At 36.6% G+C, this 19,540-nt stretch overlaps 1 protein-coding gene across 5 annotated transcripts; it reads left to right on the top strand.

Moving 5' to 3' along the window:
* Positions 1–507: 507 nt before the first annotated feature.
* On the top strand, positions 508–14,322 carry LOC306878600 (cathepsin S-like). Of its 5 annotated transcripts, none has more exons than XM_079431022.1 (9): positions 508–725; positions 4,881–5,006; positions 11,255–11,377; positions 11,737–11,889; positions 12,135–12,359; positions 12,561–12,726; positions 12,859–12,961; positions 13,134–13,274; positions 13,631–14,322. In XM_079431022.1, exons 1-8 carry the CDS (start codon positions 558–560, stop codon positions 13,231–13,233), a joined length of 1,164 nt encoding a protein of 387 aa, XP_079287148.1. In that variant the 5' UTR covers positions 508–557; the 3' UTR covers positions 13,234–13,274; positions 13,631–14,322. The 5 variants fall into 5 exon arrangements, with proteins under 5 accessions (XP_079287148.1, XP_079287147.1, XP_079287150.1 ...); XM_079431024.1 differs by adding an exon at positions 2,819–2,909 and having other exon boundaries at positions 691–725; positions 13,134–14,322; XM_079431025.1 differs by lacking the exon at positions 508–725 and adding an exon at positions 1,164–2,909.
* Positions 14,323–19,540: the final 5,218 nt, after the last annotated feature.

Raw genomic sequence — 19,540 nt, 5'->3', positions numbered from 1 at the left:
GGGCTATGTCTCCAGCCTGAAGATGCAGGTGTGAATGTACTCTGTTTGAAAGTATTCTAACTGATATTCGCTCAATTAGGTGTGTCTGTTTTTGAATTTATTTTTATTTATTTATATCTAGCGTGAAGTCAAATACTTTATTGCATAGTTTATAGCAACTGCCTATATTTTAAGTTCATCAAAGGAAAATGGCTTGATTGTGGTCAATTCACTTGACATCATGAGAGCAACATCTAAAACACATTCTCTGTCTGAACTTGGTGTCATCTTTCCTCTTTTTTTTCCCCATTTAATTTCACTTCCTTGATTTTGTTTGTCCAGTCAGTGTTTGAGGGAGTTTATTTCCCTTTTCCTGTAACTTCCTCTATGATGATTTGGAAATTCAGAAACCAGCAACTAAAAACTGATTGGTCAGAATGCAGTTTCTGCAGCTTCACAAGCCATAACTACTTGTGTTTCCTGTTTTAGTAGTTTTATCATGTTTCTCTCTTTTCTGTCAGGGTGCATGTGGTCCGTGTTGGGCGTTCAGTTCTGTTGGGGCTCTTGAAGGTCAGCTGATGAAGACCACAGGAAAATTGATCGACCTCAGCCCTCAGAATCTGGTTGACTGTTCCTCCAGTTATGGCAACAAGGGCTGCAATGGCAGGTTTATGAGTTCAGCATTCCAGTATGTTATTGATAATGGGGGAATAGACTCGGAGTCATCTTACCCTTATGAAGGAGTGGTGAGTTGTGTGTGAGGGTCTGTGTGAAGAAAACTTGCATGTCAAGTAATTATATCGGATGGAATGTTAAGTGCACAAATATTTGGTGTCATGTTAGAAGTGTCAAGGCCTGTTACCGCAAAATCTGAGCTATACCAATTCAGGCCGGTCTCTACATTGCTGAAATTACATTTGTCACAGTTTTAAGATGGAGCATGTGTGTTTGTTTTTTGTTTTTTTAAACCTGCAATAATGTAATCCATTATCATTATAGGTCTAATGTGTAATCTAATAAATAAATGTGTCCTACAGCAAGGGCAGTGCAGATACAATCCATCCCACCATGCTGCAAACTGCACCAAGTACTATTTCGTCCGTCAGGGAGATGAGGAGGCCCTGAAGCAGGCTTTGGCCAATGTCGGACCCATTTAATAAGACGGATTACCAGATCTCAAATTCTTGTTATTAGGGCCTTGTTAGTGCAGTGTTTTATATCATTATCTCACATCTGTCCACCACAGGAGTTTACAATGACCCAACCTGTACAAAAAGAGTAAACCAGAATATTTTCTTATTCTTTAACAGTTGGGGTACCCATTTTGGAGATGGATTGGGCCGGGTGATGGGTTTGGTCCCCCTCTGCTATAGGGGTGGGCGATATGGCAACAAAAATCATATTACAATTTTTTTTTTTTTTTTTTTTAAATATCACGATTCACGATTTTATCACGATTCTTTATCATGCTGGTTTTTCTATTCTGCAAGTTGGTTGAGCAGTACAGCCAAATTAATTTCCCTATTATAAAGACAGCCTTTTAAGGTAACAAAATACAAAAAAGGATGGTCGATATTTAGGCCAAAGTGGGTGAAGATAAAAATCTTTGTCATTATTTTATCTTTGTTATTAAAAAATGAGAACAAAGATACACATTACAAATACACACAATATACAAATAAAATAAACAGTTATTTTCAGGTAGGCTACAATAGGTGTATTTACCAGGAGCATTCAAAAATTGAATGAACAAATATAAAAATAAAACACTATATAGACTGATTCCTATTAAAGCAACTGTAATAAAGTTTTTCAGTCAAGAGTAGTGAGTGATTTGTCTCATTGTGTTTGGTGTTTTATTAGCATTAAAGGAATAATTCACACAAAAATAAAAAGTGTTATTTTTATACCATTATTTACTCACTCAACAATTGTTTTAAACCTCAATGAGTTTAATTCTTCTGCTAAACATAAATGCTCTTTTGAAGAATGTGGAAAACCAAACAGTTGCTGGTCCACAGTGACTTCCATAGTATTTTTTTCCTACTATCAAAGTCAGTGTGGACCAGCAACTGTTTGGTTACCCAGATTCTCCAAAATATCTTATTTTGTGTTCAGCACAAGAAAGAAATGAATACAGATTTGGGACAACGTGTGAGTGAGTAAATAATGACAGAAATAACATTTTTGTTGAACTATCCCTTACAGTCGGAAGCATGTTTAGTACTGTCCCTTTAAGACAGTACTAAACTCAGCTGTGTACTTTCATTTTAGACATAACCAAATGAGTCTGTATGTAAACCTTGTGTGTTTTGACAGTATTAGCACAAAAGATAACTTAGTTCAGTAATCAGGTGCTGTTTGACCGGCTTTTTCATGCGCACGCTTTGGGTGTAACTTGTGCTCAGAAAAAAAGCGCATGTCTGACCACCGTGTGAATAAAACATTTAACCGGCAATAAACCATATTTTGAAGCATATTGCATAATGTGGCTGCTGTTTTTGCTTTGTCTAATTGTTACAACTTAGTTACCCAGCATGTTTTACAACATACCCTGATAAAAAATGGCATAAAAATTGATGTTGATCGAGTGAAACAGATTTTCACTCCCGCAGAAAGAGATTTTAGAAGATTTTTATTTTATTTTTTTAAACACTCCTTTCAGTCTGCTTATCTGAACTATAAATAAGTGGATCTCAAGATGCCAAAAATGTATGTGTATGGTTTTCTGGGTGGTAGATCAATTATGCTGTTTTGATTTAAAAATAATATGTATGTATTTATTTATCAATCTTGTGAAAGGGCAAAGCAAAAATACATCTGTGTCATGTGACAATAGGCAGTGAATGGCACATGATGGAACAAAATGAAAGCAAAGCAACCAGGAACTCACAGACGTTCATCATCACCTCATCAAGTGCAGCTTAAAGGTAAGAGACACATCTGAGTTTGTTTCTTCACTTTTATCTTTTTAATAAAAGTCTAATTTGTCTGTGACTGCTTTTATGATAACTTTTCTCAAAGAGATTTTAAATATTTTCAATGTTAGATGTCACTTTTCCTTCACGTTTCTTTCACTTTCACATGTATATTTTCTTCTTTGTTGATGTTTTCCCTCAAAAAGTTAGTATTTTGTCTCTTTTGTATGTATTGTCTCTTCTCAGCTTCGTACAGCACGTTTTTCACATTGCTCTTTTCCATTTTGTTTGCTTTTTTAGAGTCCAAATACGTTCTTTGTAAACGGCTTGTTCGTTTAGTTCACTGCAGTTTTGAAGTCATCATTCAACAGTACCTGTTCCGCCCAGTAGCTCTCCCAGCTAGAGACTGAGTCGTTTTATGAAATCGTTAATTTAATTACAAAATAAATGTAATTGTAGTCTGTTACAGTTACTGAGAAAATTAAATAATTAAACAATTTTGGAGAAAGTGGCTGTACGTGTTTTTTTTTTTTTTTTTGGGGGGGGGGGGGGGTGTTTACAGTCATCCTTTAACGGACATTAATATAAAACAATACTGCAAAAACGGTTTACGGTAAATCTGTTATTCCTGTTGTATATTTATTGTCCTACATTCTTAATCATTCTGTCAATAATTTCATTTCACATGTTGGTATTAATTCAGTGTTTATAATGCTACCACCTGAAATGAAAATGTTTTCAATCGAAACTGACATGGTTTGAGAGCAAAAGGTTTTGTGAAAAAAGGGTAGACTAAAAAGTCTGTAAAATAAACTGTTAACAGGATTTGATGATCACTAGGCTGGTGATTGTATGTTATTTTTGTCATCATTCAAGCTTTAATGTACGTTTTTTTAAACAAAACAGCTGATATTTGTCATAACGACAGCTAGAATCTAGTGGAGTGCCGAGTCGCTTTCACACCAAAACGGCGGAAGCCATGGGCTGCTTGCCGGGCACCGCTGTTGCAATGGAATGTTCTATTGTCTTTCACTTCTTGTCAGTATAAGTTCTTTGGTACTACTGGTTAACCCTGCCTGGTTTAAATGTTTGAAAATGATTAACAGTTGAAAACACCCTAGTGAAAAAAAAGTGTACCAAGTGTACTTGCAGCCAGACTGATTGTCAGTATACTTCAAGTGTGTTAATGATTAGTTAACTTGAAGTGTGCTATTTTGGAACAACTTTTTTTGTGCAAAGTGTATTTTAGTTGTAATTAAATTATTAAAGTGAATTCCAAGCATGAAGAAGTAAACTTAAAAATTACTCAGAAATGTGACTTAAAACATACTACAACTTCAGGTTATTTAATAATGTACTTTGAAAGTATACTTTCGATGCATTGTTACAATGATCATTTTCAGCACACAGTTAAAAAATATTCATAAAATATATTTAAGTAAAGTGCATATAAATATACTTATAAAAAATAAACAGAACTTTCAATTCAAGTATATTTTTGTAAAATATATTTTTTTGAAAATATACTAAATTACAATTATTTTAAAGTGTTAAAAGTTGTATTGTTAAAATAGGCAAAAGCATGATGCTAATGTACTTTTTATATATTTAAAGATAGTATATTTTTGTTAGTATATTTGCAATGTACTATTAAAACGGAATATATTACAAATACAATAAAGTATACTTTCTTTCACTAGGGCATTCATTATAAATTTAGAAAAGTAATCAAAAATGAATCAAATGTAATCAGTTACATTACTTTAATAAAGTAATTTAAATAGTTACACTACTTATTACATTTTAAATATGGTAACTTGTAATCTGTAACGTATTACATTGCCAAAGTAACCTTCCCAACACTGCTGATGACATGTCAGCCAGATGTCGATATAATGCAATGAGATAAAATCTTTTATCAGATAAAATATTGATGTTTGAATGCATGGCACAGTAACTATCACTTGCCGTTTTGCTCGTCAGGCCATGATGCTCGGGAGCTTGCTGTTTGCCATGTGTTGTAGCGCAGCACTGGCCCATTTCAACACAAATCTAGACCAGCACTGGGGGTTGTGGAAGAAGACGCATAACAAATTTTACTCTACTAAGGTGAGAATATGAATTTCACAAGCATCAAAGCTGATCTTTTACCCTCATCACAAATGTTTTTTTTTTCTTTCAAATTTAAAAATACAAACTCTTCCTTGTTTCTTATCAAACCGCCCTAGTGAAAAAAAGTATAAGTATACTTGCAGCCAGACTAATTGTCAGTATCCTTCAAGTGTGTTAATGATTAGTTAACTTGAAGTGTGCTATTTTGGATAAACTATTTTTGTGCTAAGTGTATTTTAGTTGTAATTAAATTATACTAAAGTATAACTTTACGTGTATTTAGTGTACTTTTTGATGCTAAGTTGGAACAACTTCAAGTATACTTAGTACACTTTAAATATATTTTCATGCTTGATTAGTGATAGTGTACTTTTTTGTGTATTTAGTGTATTTAGTGTACTTTTTTGATGCTCAAGTACACTTTAAGTATATGCCTATTTACATGCTTGATTAGTGATATTAAAGTTTACTTTTTTGTATCACAAGTACATTACAAATTAATTATGAGTGTCTTTGAAACACAAAAGCAATATACTATAAATGTATTATTTTTGAGTAAAAATATGCAAATATTTCCCCAATGCTGAATCCACTTTTTAAGGTCATTACAATAAATACATAACTTCAGTGACAGACAGAAACACATTATTAACAATTCAAACAGTGTTTATTTACACCTCAACTGGTTTTAGCATTGCAAAACATAAAATGCACCAACCATGTTTTTAAATAAAAAGAACGCTGAAACAAACAAACAACAACAAAAAAAAAAATTTGTAACAGCAGCAACACACAAGCTTCACATTTTTTTCAGACTTTATTTCGAACATATAAAATAAATACAATAAAACAAAACAATACAAAACAATTTTAAATTATACGAGTTCAAAAAATATTGCAATTCTTTAAAGAATTGCTCTTTGTTACACTTGCACCTGATGGCCGCTCACACATCAGATGTACTTGTGTGTGGCATGTTCATACAACTTATTCTTTTTACTACATCAGACTGTAAATATCCTGTATTAAACCCATACTACTTAATATAATGAACTTCATGATTAGCAGTGAGGAATTGTATCAGTATGTCAGTTCAATATTGCTTCCAGTTTATTAGTCAAACATACAGTATACAACAGAAGTGAGTACAACCCATGTAGCATCACTATAAATCACATGATACAACACTATTCAAGTTGAAAAGTATAGTATTTATAGTGCAGATCAGGCTAAAAAGACAATCGAAACATCCAGTGGGTTCCCTCGTGACATTTCCTCTTCCTCCTCAACAGCAATGATGGGGACAGCTGCCTTCTGCACCTGGTCAGGCTCCTTTTTCTAAATGCATTAAAAAAAGTGTTAGTATGTGTCACAAATCATCAAATTAAGACTTGTGTGGAAAGACATTTAAAATACTCTGTAAATAAAGTAAATAAAAGTAAATAAAATTACTCTGATGTGAAGGATCAGAGTAGTGTTTATTTACTAGGGAGTGTGCCCATTTAAAACCCTGTAGTACTTTTCAAAAACTTATTTAATTTTCACAAAATGTCTTACAGAGCTGTCGGTCAACTGGATTTAATTGGGTAAAACTTTCAGGGGTGTATCAGCTGAATGTTCTTGAGCTTGAATTGAATTGGGGTTTTCATTAATACAACAACCAAATAAATATAAATAATAAATCAACACACCTTTATACAAACCCAAAGCTACTTTAAGATGTGATGTGATGTGAAAAAAGTGATGGTTTACATGTCGCATAACACTAAAACCCATCAATTAAATCAATGTGAATTCTACTTACTTCACTTAAGGCCCAAAGTATTGCAGCCATCTAGTTGACTTGACATCCCAGCACTCCAAGCTGCCTTTGCTCTGAAAATATTGATTTCAAAAACATATTCAAGTATGAGTTTATTAAATAAAAAAACATGAGGAGCAAATATCAGTCTGAAATGGTAAATAACATTAGCAACTTAATTAGCATCACATGGATATGCTAGATGAAACTGACAAAGCGGATCATAAATAACGATTAACACATAGTTTAAAACTATTGAAATTTAGTGAATGGGTGGGTTTGTCTTACCTGTTGCTTTAGTTTCTGTGGCGTGAAAGTCGGTTAGATCTGTCTGCCGTCTTCCTGGTTTAAAAGACAAAAGTCACCGAACTTGTTTGTCAGTGTCCGAAAAAAAAAAAAAAAAAAAAAAAAAAAATATATATATATATATATATATATATATATATATATATATATATATATATATATATATATATATATATATATTTTCCCACTGACAAACTCTGGTGTAAAACACTGCATATTTAACGCTTGCCGTTGATAACTTTGATGTAATGGCGTGATAGTTCCTCTTTGCATTAGGAAACACACTAAAAATTTATATTTTGCCATAGCTTCAGTAAAAGTTATTACATTTAAAAAAGGCTTAATGTAGGCGTAATATGAAAGATTTATGTACATTGAAAAAAAATAAAAAAAATTTAAGATAAGTGGTTGCAAACAATTTATTTTAGCTACATTTAAATAAAAAATGTTGAAAGTTAGTCAACTAAATTTGTTTATTTAAATGTAGCTAAAATAAATTGATTGCAACCACTTTCCTTAAAAACATTTTGTAAATTCATTCCCATATTGACAGAAAAACACAGAATTGTTGACATTTTTGCAGATTTATTAAAAAAGAAAAACTGAAATATCACGTTCCTAAGTATTCAGACCCTTTGCTGTGACACTCATATATTTAACTCAGGTGCTGTCCATTTCTTCGGATCATCCTTGAGATGGTTCTGCACCTTCATTTGAGTCCAGCTGTGTTTGATTATACTGACTGGACTTGATTAGGAAAGCCACACACCTGTCTAAATAAGACCTTACAGCTCACAGTGCATGTCAGAGCAAATGAGAATCATGAGGTCAAAGGAACTGCCTGAAGAGCTCAGAGACAGAATTGTGGCAAGGCACAGATCTAGCCAAGGTTACAAAAAAAATTCTGCTGTACTTAAGGTTCCTAAAAGCACAGTGGCCTCCATAATCCTTAAATGGATGACGTTTGGGACGACCAGAACCCTTCTTAGAGCTAGCCGTCCGGCCAAACTGAGCTATCGGGGGAGAAGAGCCTTGGTGAGAGAGGTAAAGAAGAACCTAAAGATCGCTGTGGCTGAGCTCCAGAGATGCAGTCGGGAGATGGGAGAAAGTTGTAGAAAGTCATCCATCACTGCAGCCCTCCACCAGTCGGGGCTTTATGGCAGAGTGGCCCGACGGAAGCCTCTCCTCAGTGCAAGACACAAAAAAACACCTGAAGGACCACAAGATGGTGAGAAATAAGATTCTCTGGTCTGATGAGACCAAGATAAGGCCAAAAAGTTCTAATTCTAAGCGGTATGTGTGGAGAAAACCAGGCACTGCTCATCACCTGTCCAATACAGTCCCAACAGTGAAGCATGGTGGTGGCAGCATCATGCTGTGGGAGTGTTTTTCAGCTGCAGGGACAGGACTACTGGTTGCAATCGAGGGAAAGATGAATGCGGCCAAGCACAGGGATATTCTGGACAAAAACCTTCTCCAGAGTGCTCAGGACCTCAGACTGGGCCGAAGGTTTACCTTCCAACAAGACAATGACCCTAAGCACACAGCTAAAATAACGAAGGAGTGGCTTCACAACAACTCCGTGACTGTTCTTGAATGGCCCAGCCAGAGCCCTGACTTAAACCCAATTGAGCATTTCTGGAGAGACCTAAAAATGGCTGTCCACCAACGTTTACCATCCAACCTGACAGAACTGGAGAGGATCTGCAAGGAGGAATGGCAGAGGATCCCCAAATCCAGGTGTGAAAAACTTGTTGCATCTTTCCCAAAAAGACTCATGGCTGTATTAGATCAAAAGGGTGCTTCTACTAAATACTGAGCAAAGGGTCTGAATACTTAGGACCATGTGATATTTCAGTTTTTCTTTTTTAATAAATCTGCAAAAATGTCAACAATTCTGTGTTTTTCTGTCAATATGGGGTGCTGTGTGTACATTAATAAGAAAAAAAAGAACTTAAATGATTTTAGCAAATGGCTGCAATATAACAAAGAGTGAAAAGTTTAAGGGGGTCTGAATACTTTCCGTACCCACTGTAAATATTAAATATATTTACTATTTATGTATTTATATGATTAGCTTTTAATTAGTTATAATAACCTACAACCCTATACATATTTTCTCCAAAAACATTATTTAAAAGAAAAGAAAAAGTAAAAGATAAAGATTGTTTCAAGTCTGTTCAATGCAGTCATGTTTGAATGGGAAACCTGATATATGGTGTTAAATCAAAAGGAATTGTTTAAATCAGTGCTTCCCAAACCTGTCCTGGAGGACCCCCTGGCCTGCACATTTTGTATGTCTCCCTAGTCAGACACACCCAATTTAGTTCTTGCAGTCTCTACTAATGAGTTGATGACTGGAATCAGGTGTGTTAGATAAGGGAGATATAGGCTGTGTCCAAATTCAGGGTCTGCATCCTTCGGAGTACTCATTTGAAGGATGTTACGTCACAGCGCCGCGACGAAGGCTGTCCAAATTCGTAGGATCCTTCAAATGCGGCCCACAAATACGTCCTCCTTTTCCCCGAATTGGAAGGATGGGTGTGGTGGATCCTTTCCCGTCCTACCTATCCCATAATTCTTTTCGGCAGAGCGTAATGGCGGACGAAGCGAGCGGTAGCGGAGTGGGAGAGGAGTTTCTCTGACAAAACAAGCTAAAGTTTATGCTTCGGCTCAATGAATTTGTAGGAGAAATTAGTAGAATACTTAAAAACAAATAAAAATAGGCTATAATGGCTTATCTGGATGTGACTGTCTTGTAGTCTGATATAAAAAACTCTCCGACAACGAGCAAAGAAAGTATTTAATTTATTTAATTGCTTTATTTCTTCCAAAAGAATTAAAATGAGGAGAATAACTCTTTGTTTGTCCATTTTCCCGCTTCTTGCTTGGCGCTGTCACGGTTGCTAGGCGACAGGATATGAGCAACGGGTAAGGGAGGGAACTGAAAGAAGGGTAGGCTGTCCAAATTCACAAACACCGACTTCCGGGTTTTGCGGACGTCGGAGGATCCCTCCTCCTTCAACCGGGTAGGAAGGATCCTAAGGAGGATGCAGACCCTGAATTTGGACACAGCCATAAAAAAGATGCAGAGCAGGGGGGCCTCCAGGACAGGTTTGGGAAGGACTGGTTTAAATAAAGTGAACAGCATCAAAAATCTTTTTATTTTTATTTTTTTTGCAGTGAGCAGTGTTCTTTATCATTCCTGTAACAACACATAACAAAAGAGAAACAATTCTGTTTTACTGTTAAGTGATGGAACATTCTGTGAAATTATGACCCTGGTGGCTTTCTAGTGTGAGGATGGGCCATCTTCTGCATCCACCACAAACAGATTCTGTGTTTTAGCTAAAGAGCGTGCATGTAGGACATTTTCTTTTAGAGATGTTCAGCTAAATATATCCTGAACATTTACGTAGTGTCTCATGATGTATTTGCTGATATATTTTATAGAAAATATACTAAATTACAATTATTTTAAAGTGTGTTAAAAGTTGTTTTGTGAAAATAGGCAAAAGCATGACGATAAAATACTTTTTATATATTTTATAATAGTAAACTGTTTGTTAGTATATTTGCAATGTACTATTAAAACAGAGAATATATTACAAATACAATAAAGTATAATTTTTTCACTAGGGTGGTAAAGCCTGTTTCATGGGTTTATTGTTAAATAATTAATTTGTATTAATTTGAGACTTAAAAATTTTTGTAATGCTTGGACAAAAGAGAGATGAGGTGGATACAATTGCAGAGAAGGTGTATTTACTAAATAAATTTAAAGTAAACATGCTTAAATCAGTGAAAACACAGAATAGTAGCAGATCAGAAAACATGGAGCACAAGCATCTACAGAAAAAAAAAAAAAAAAAAAAACAGTGTCAAATGAGCTAAGGAAACAGTTATATATACACAGAGACGATAACAAGGTAACCAGTCACACCTGGAAATGCAATCATGGGGAACAATGAAACAATAGGACTACAAGTTGACTACAACATGGCACTAAAGACAGGAAGTAACATAAAAGTCCTAACAAAACACAGAACAGGGATTGTGACAGTTTTGATCAGTGTTGTCAATAATTGTATATATTCTTTTATTAAAACATGGAATTGTCTGTTCTTTATGTTGGCAGGATGAGGAGCTTGGAAGGAGGGAGTTGTGGGAGAGCAACCTTGAACTTATCACCATTCACAACCTGGAGGCTTCCATGGGCCTACATTCATATGACCTGGGCATGAACCACATGGGTGACATGGTGAGAACATGAGTTCAGTGTTTCTTTTTTCCATTTCCACTGCATTTTTGTCTGTGATTTGCACATGCATCAAGTTTACATAAAAGAAAAGATGAAAAAATTAACTAAATAAAGCAACAGTATACAGTAATAGAATACAATGATGATTTAATTTTTGCAATTTATTTTTAAATTTTTCCTTTTGTATACTTTCTTCAGAAAACTTTCTTACAAAATGTTTACTTTGCAATAGCACCTAGAAATTAAGCACCCATAAAATACATTTTGCTAGGCATAGACTATAATAGATGCCATGCGAAGCAAGTGACAATTTCATCACCTGTAACTCAAATTTTCTTTTGTGTCATGCTGATTCACAGACAATGGAGGAGATTCTGCAGTCATTGGCCACGACTCGTGTTCCTCCTGGCTTTAAGAGACAAACAGCAGAATTTGTGGGCTCTTCTGGAGCTGCTGTCCCAGACTCTCTGGACTGGAGAGAGAAGGGATATGTCTCCAGCGTGAAGAAGCAGGTATGACTATCATGTATATTTTGAGAGATTACAATCTGATATTTGCTCATTTAGATTTGTGTCTGTGTAGCTTTTTATTTGTTAGGACAGCTTATTTCTGTTTCTTTCGACAGACCAGAGACCAAAATTTAAAGTAGTTCACATTAGTATTTCCATAAATCCATCTTAATATCTATTATATGTAGCATAAGGGCAAAACGTTTCCTGTTTTAGTAGTTTTATCATGTTTCTCTCTCTTCTGTCAGGGTGCATGTGGTGCTTGCTGGGCATTCAGCGCTGTTGGGGCTCTTGAAGGTCAGCTGATGAAGACCACAGGAAAACTGATCGACCTCAGCCCTCAGAATCTGGTGGACTGTTCCTCCAAATATGGCAACAAGGGCTGCAATGGTGGTTTCAAGAGTGCTGCCTTCCAGTATGTTATTGACAATGGTGGAATAGACTCTGAGTCATCTTACCCTTATGAAGGAGTGGTGAGTTGTTTGTGTGGGTCCATGTGTAGAAAAAAAATGGATCATTACAGAAATACATTCCATATTAGAAGTGACAGGACCTGTTGTGAGATTTGAGCAATATATATATATATGCAGTCAGCTCTCTACATTGCTGGATTTGTCAGTGTTTGGCACATTTAAAAAAAAATGCAATTCATTATCAAAAAATGTGTCCTACAGCAAGGGTCGTGCAGATACAATCCATCCCAGCGTGCAGCAAACTGCAGCAAGTACTATTTTGTCCGTCAGGGAGATGAGCAAGCCCTGAAGCAGGCTGTTGCCAGCATTGGACCCATTTCAGTGGCCATTGATGCTACCCGCCCTCAGTTTGTCTTATACCACAGTGGTGAGTATTTCTTCCCTACACATTTCAGTCAGACTGATTACCAGATCAAGGTATTGAGGTTAAAAACTTAGGGTCGAAATGATTTATTTTTCATTGACAACTATTATAACATTATCTCACATCTGTCCACAGGGGTTTACAGTGATCCATCCTGCACCAAAAAAACAAACCATGCAGTGCTGGTTGTGGGATACGGTGCGATTGCTGGACAGGACTTTTGGCTGGTCAAAAACAGGTACAGGCTCACTGATTGTAAAGTTCTGTGATCATAAACTGACCAGGTCTGACATTGTTTTGAGAAATGTATCTACTCAAAGGCTTGTAAAATCAGAATATTTGTTTCAAACAAAACATTGAGATGAAAAAAATACAAATGCTGATTGTTTTTTTTGTTTGTTTTTTAACAGTTGGGGTACTGGATTTGGAGAAGGTGGTTACATCCGTATGGCCAGAAACAAGGACAACATGTGTGGCATCGCCTCATTCGCCTGCTATCCGGTTATGTAGCTGAAATCCTGTTGAAATCGCAGGACACAAAGTAACGCGGGGTTAGTTGTAACACGTTTTTTTTAAATATTTTTTTTTGCAAATGCTAGCATAACCAAATTTACAGTATTTACTAGTTACCATATCAACATTATATAAAGAAAAAAGTGCGCCAAAATTAAATTCCTCAAAGTCTTTTGAAGATATCGCTGAACATTTATTTTACCATAATAAAATTATATTTCTGGCTTAAGTAAATTTTTCATCTCCGTTTTTATTACTAATTTAAAATATGTTCATTGTCAAACTTAAAAATCTGATTACTTTTAATTATTAAAAAAAGCCATTATTTTATTTAATAATAATAATAATAATAATAATTCATTACATTTATATAGCGCTTTTCTGCTTTTCTAAGCACTCAAAGCGCTCTACATTGTGAGGGGTGGTGTCTCCTCGTCCACCACCAGTGTGCAGCATCCACCTGGATGATGTGACGGCAGCCATAGTGCGCCAGAATGCCCACCACAGACCAGCTTACTGGTGGAGAGGAGACAGAGTGATGAAGCCAATCAGTGTAAGGGGATGATTAGGAGGCCATGATGGTCAGAGACCAATGGGAAATTTTGGCCAGGATGCCGAGGTCACACCTCTACTCTTTTCGAAAGACATCCTGGGATTTTTAATGACCACAGAGAGTCATTAAAGTCACAGAAAATAAATAATTATTTTATTTTATTGACAAAATATTTTAGTTTGTCTTGTATATTTTTTTCATAAGGTCATTATTTGTTCATATGACACAAAGCAACATATTTGTACTAGACAAGTGTGAAATTACTGTGGATAAAAAATTATACTCTGAACAAGAAGTGGATTTACACAATTTGAGAAAGTCAAAAAGTGTTACTTTATGCCCTGCTCTCCCCTAGAAAAGAAAAATGAAATTTTATTATTTTATCATGTAATTTCATTGCTGTAAATGCGTGTTCTATACTGTATTTAAAAAAATCCAAATGTATTTTAAGAATGTCTTCCAATATAAATATTAAATTTTAAATCATTTTTTTTTTTTTTGTCTTGTAAAGCTTTAAAATAAAAATTGCTTTCACTCTATTCAGCATGCTTACAAATGACTTGGTTTTATTCAGTGCAACATCCATCAACAATTCGAATCCATTCAGCCGTTCTCCGGCTCTGGCGGTAGTACTTTTAGCTTAGCTTAGCATACAGTAGATCATTGAATCTGATTAGACCGTTAGCATCGCGCTCAAAAATGACCAAAGAGTTTCGATATTTTTCCTATTTAAAACTTGACTCTTCTCTAGTTACATCGTGTACTAAGACTGACGGAAAATGAAAAGTTGCGATTTTCTAGGCTGATATGGCTAGCAACTATACTCTCATTACGGCGTAATAATCAAGGAACTTTGCTGCCGTACCATGGGTGCAGCAGGTGCAATGATATTACGCTGCACCCATGGTATGGCAGCAAAGTTCCTTGATTATTACGCCGGAATGAGAGTATAGTTGTAACTACAGAAGAGTCAAGTTTTAAATAGGAAAAATAGGTCATTTTTGAGTGAGATGCTAACGGTCTAGTCAGATTCAATGATCTGATTAGATCTGATTAGACTGATAAGCTACGCTAAAAGTGCTACCGCCAGACCCGGAGATCGACTGAATGGATTCAAAAACGGTAAAATTCAACTGTTTAACTCTTTGGGAGTTGAAAAATTTGCCTATTTTCAAAAAAAGTGGAGTGTTCCTTTTAAGGGGCCGACAGAATGTTATCTGAGCTCTGTGTATATAACCCGCCTTTTATTGTTGTTCGTCTTCTTTTCTAACATTTGGGGGCATTTTTTTCATTTGTCGTTGGTCTGGAGATGTCACAAAGTCGCTTATCTTTCACCATCATCCTCGCCAATTAAGAAGAAAACAAAACCAGCAGCCGCAGCGGGCCAAGCGTATATGGAGGATAACATGGCAATCACTGTAAAGCGATTTGAGGACATTTTGAAGGCTGAATTAGCAGCAATGCGCACCGAATTTGCCTCTCACATGACTACAATCCAGAATATATGCTCTAAAGTTGACTTTTTAATCGGGGAACAGAGAGATCAGAAAAAAGTGATCGGCGATATTTCACCCTCATACCTGCAAACTTGTCGCTTTTCGGCGACAATCGCCGTTTTTATTGTCAATTGGGTCATTCACGTGAATCGTGTAGAACCGGAGAGTTTTTTTAGGGGGGGGGTCTTGCGTTAATTGACATCTGGGCCGATCGGAATCTCTACTGAGCTCGTGCCTGTCAAGAGAGGGAGGTGGGGGTGGGCTTGCGTGCCATGTAGGCCATTATTGGACAATTCTTATAAATGACATTTTTTCTGGACCAATCGGAATCTCAGCGCTTGGTTCAGGATCTTGAAACACACTGCCATCTGTGTTCGCGCCTGTCAAGAGACACCTGACCTAATGTGGAAACTCTGATGGAAATTGAATTCAAGGTAAATCAGTCTTTTTGGAGCTAAACAACAGATATTTGTTTGCTTAAGTCAAATAACGTCAGCTAAGTTAGCGTTTTTTTTTCATACAGTTAGCCTATGCTTCAAGCAAAATGCTTAATAGCAAGCAATACAAGCGGATCCAATGCTGGAATTTCCGTTAGCAAGATAGCAAATGTTCTAGCCATCTAACATTGTTAGCTAGTTGTAATGTTAATTCCTGCATTGTCTGACCGTCTTGCTTACTAAAGTTAACCATTTAGCTTGCTACGTAAGTATATAGTACAGGGCTCCAAACTGCAACTAAAATGGTCGCATTTGCGACCAAAAATATTAATTTGCGAGTGAAGTATTTGCTGAGGTCGCCACTGGCGACTAGATATAATTTGCATGAAAGGACTTTTTTCCCGATTGTTTTGCGCTCACATCTTTTGTTATGTTCACGTTTTAAACTTACATAAGACGATGCGCATCAAAGTTTTACTGGAAAAGAGTTTCAAACAGTCCTCGTCTCTGCCGCACACAGTCTGCTGAACGCAGTGAGAGAGACCTGAAAGGGCCTGTTTACACCTGGTCACTTCATGCATTTTCTCTGATCGGATATCTATATGATTTGTTAAAACGTTTCCCCATTTACACTTGGCCACATAAATGTGTCTTCGCAAAACGGATATAAATCCGTTCTTCAATTGCCGCTTCATATGCAAATATAACGGAGTTCACATCAATGAAAGCAATGGATAATTTTATTAATTATCAGCTAATTTCAATATCAGAGACCGCAACAAGAGAGCGCGCGGCATCAGCACTGGAAAGATAGGCTAGTCTCGCTACTTTTAATGAAGAAGATTGTGTGTTGAGCGTCTGCGACTTACTTTCAGGTCCATTCAGTTTGCGCGTCGCTTGCTGAAGAAATACTCCGCTACTCATCCGCGGTGATGCTTGTTGCATTGCGCTGTCATATCTGACTATAACATGCCATATAGCCTATAAAACGCTCTCACACGTCTATTATTTTAATATGATGGGAGGAGTAAAATTACCATATGTGGTTTCAACAACCAGATGCATTTACACTTGTCCGGTTTCGCCCAGACCACCTCCTGAAGTGGTTCGAGCGATTGGATTTATATCCGTCTCGAATGCGTTTCGGACGGCATTTACACCTGGTCTTTTCAGGATCAGATAGCTATCCGATCAGGAAAAAATGCATGAAGTGACCAGGTGTAAACAGCCCCAAAGTGCAAGTGCAGAAAAGCCGTGTCTATTTCGTGCACAACTTGAACAAACTTCAACAGGTAAAGCTGTCAGCTCTGTGGATACTGGCAATATCGTCAACAATTCTCATTTATAATCATTACTAATATGGCTTCTTCTTATCGAGATCTTAGTCTATATGCTGTGTTCTGTTAATGCATGGACTTCCTGTTATTTGAAGCGCACTTGCCATCCAGTAATCGCAAAAAGCTTTGTGCTGTCTTACTTTTTAATAAACAAAGTATCAGCTTTAAAATGCTACGAAATTCAAATTATGCGGTTTGGGTGCTCTTTAATGCGGACCACAAGCGCACACTTTGGGTAATATAAACACCAGTAGCCCGCGTCCACACGGTCTGTGTATGCGTCCGGATCGCGCGAGCGGAGAGTATCGCACTTAATGCTCAGGCGCGATCTCTTTAGCACCTCAGTTAAAGCAGCAAGTGAACCCATTATATATTTCGATTTACTACTATAGTATGAAATGAACATGATCAAAAGGTAGGCAATAAGAAAGCCTATAGTACAACTTACTGAAATGTTTTATGTAAAAGCTCATTCAGTGTTTCAAACTGAGGAAATGTATAAAGCTTGTAAACATTGCATTGTAATACATTTACCTCAGAATAACCACTCAGTGTCCATAAACTCATCAGTCAGCTAGAAAAATAACTATAAAGAGGAGCGTTTTGCTATATTTATGCGCTGTTGCATATTAATATTTTTACTTATTCTGTTGTACATGATTCAACTCCTCCTATAAAATTGCATTTTACTAATGAAGAAAAACAGACTGAATGTGTGAAAGATGTGACAACATTTATAGGATGCACTGCACTCAGTTGCCAAGTGATGCTTATGGTCCATGATATTGGTACAGATTCTGTGTAACGAACAATTCTTTGTGACTGTATATTAGCTAGTTGTAATGTTAATTCCTGCATTGTCTGACCGTCTTGCTTACTAAAGTTAACCATTTAGCTTGCTACGTAAGTATATAGTACAGGGCTCCAAACTGCAACTAAAATGGTCGCATTTGCGACCAAAAATATTAATTTGCGAGTGAAGTATTTGCTGAGGTCGCCACTGGCGACTAGATATAATTTGCATGAAAGGACTTTTTTCCCGATTGTTTTGCGCTCACATCTTTTGTTATGTTCACGTATTAAACTTACATAAGACGATGCGCATCAAAGTTTTACTGGAAAAGAGTTTCAAACAGTCCTCGTCTCTGCCGCACACAGTCTGCTGAACGCAGTGAGAGAGACCTGAAAGGGCCTGTTTACACCTGGTCACTTCATGCATTTTCTCTGATCGGATATCTATATGATTTGTTAAAACGTTTCCCCATTTACACTTGGCCACATAAATGTGTCTTCGCAAAACGGATATAAATCCGTTCTTCAATTGCCGCTTCATATGCAAATATAACGGAGTTCACATCAATGAAAGCAATGGATAATTTTATTAATTATCAGCTAATTTCAATATCAGAGACCGCAACAAGAGAGCGCGCGGCATCAGCACTGGAAAGATAGGCTAGTCTCGCTACTTTTAATGAAGAAGATTGTGTGTTGAGCGTCTGCGACTTACTTTCAGGTCCATTCAGTTTGTGCGTCGCTTGCTGAAGAAATACTCCGCTACTCATCCGCGGTGATGCTTGTTGCATTGCGCTGTCATATCTGACTATAACATGCCATATAGCCTATAAAACGCTCTCACACGTCTATTATTTTAATATGATGGGAGGAGTAAAATTACCATATGTGGTTTCAACAACCAGATGCATTTACACTTGTCCGGTTTCGCCCAGACCACCTCCTGAAGTGGTTCGAGCGATTGGATTTATATCCGTCTCGAATGCGTTTCGGACGGCATTTACACCTGGTCTTTTCAGGATCAGATAGCTATCCGATCAGGAAAAAATGCATGAAGTGACCAGGTGTAAACAGCCCCAAAGTGCAAGTGCAGAAAAGCCGTGTCTATTTCGTGCACAACTTGAACAAACTTCAACAGGTAAAGCTGTCAGCTCTGTGGATACTGGCAATATCGTCAACAATTCTCATTTATAATCATTACTAATATGGCTTCTTCTTATCGAGATCTTAGTCTATATGCTGTGTTCTGTTAATGCATGGACTTCCTGTTATTTGAAGCGCACTTGCCATCCAGTAATCGCAAAAAGCTTTGTGCTGTCTTACTTTTTAATAAACAAAGTATCAGCTTTAAAATGCTACGAAATTCAAATTATGCGGTTTGGGTGCTCTTTAATGCGGACCACAAGCGCACACTTTGGGTAATATAAACACCAGTAGCCCGCGTCCACACGGTCTGTGTATGCGTCCGGATCGCGCGAGCGGAGAGTATCGCACTTAATGCTCAGGCGCGATCTCTTTAGCACCTCAGTTAAAGCAGCAAGTGAACCCATTATATATTTCGATTTACTACTATAGTATGAAATGAACATGATCAAAAGGTAGGCAATAAGAAAGCCTATAGTACAACTTACTGAAATGTTTTATGTAAAAGCTCATTCAGTGTTTCAAACTGAGGAAATGTATAAAGCT

The sequence above is a fragment of the Barbus barbus genome, assembly GCF_936440315.1.
Source record: "Barbus barbus genome assembly, chromosome: 12".
Lineage (NCBI taxonomy): Eukaryota > Metazoa > Chordata > Actinopteri > Cypriniformes > Cyprinidae > Barbus > Barbus barbus.
Note: the sequence above shows the minus strand (reverse complement) of the source record. Positions and strands in the feature narration are given on the sequence as shown.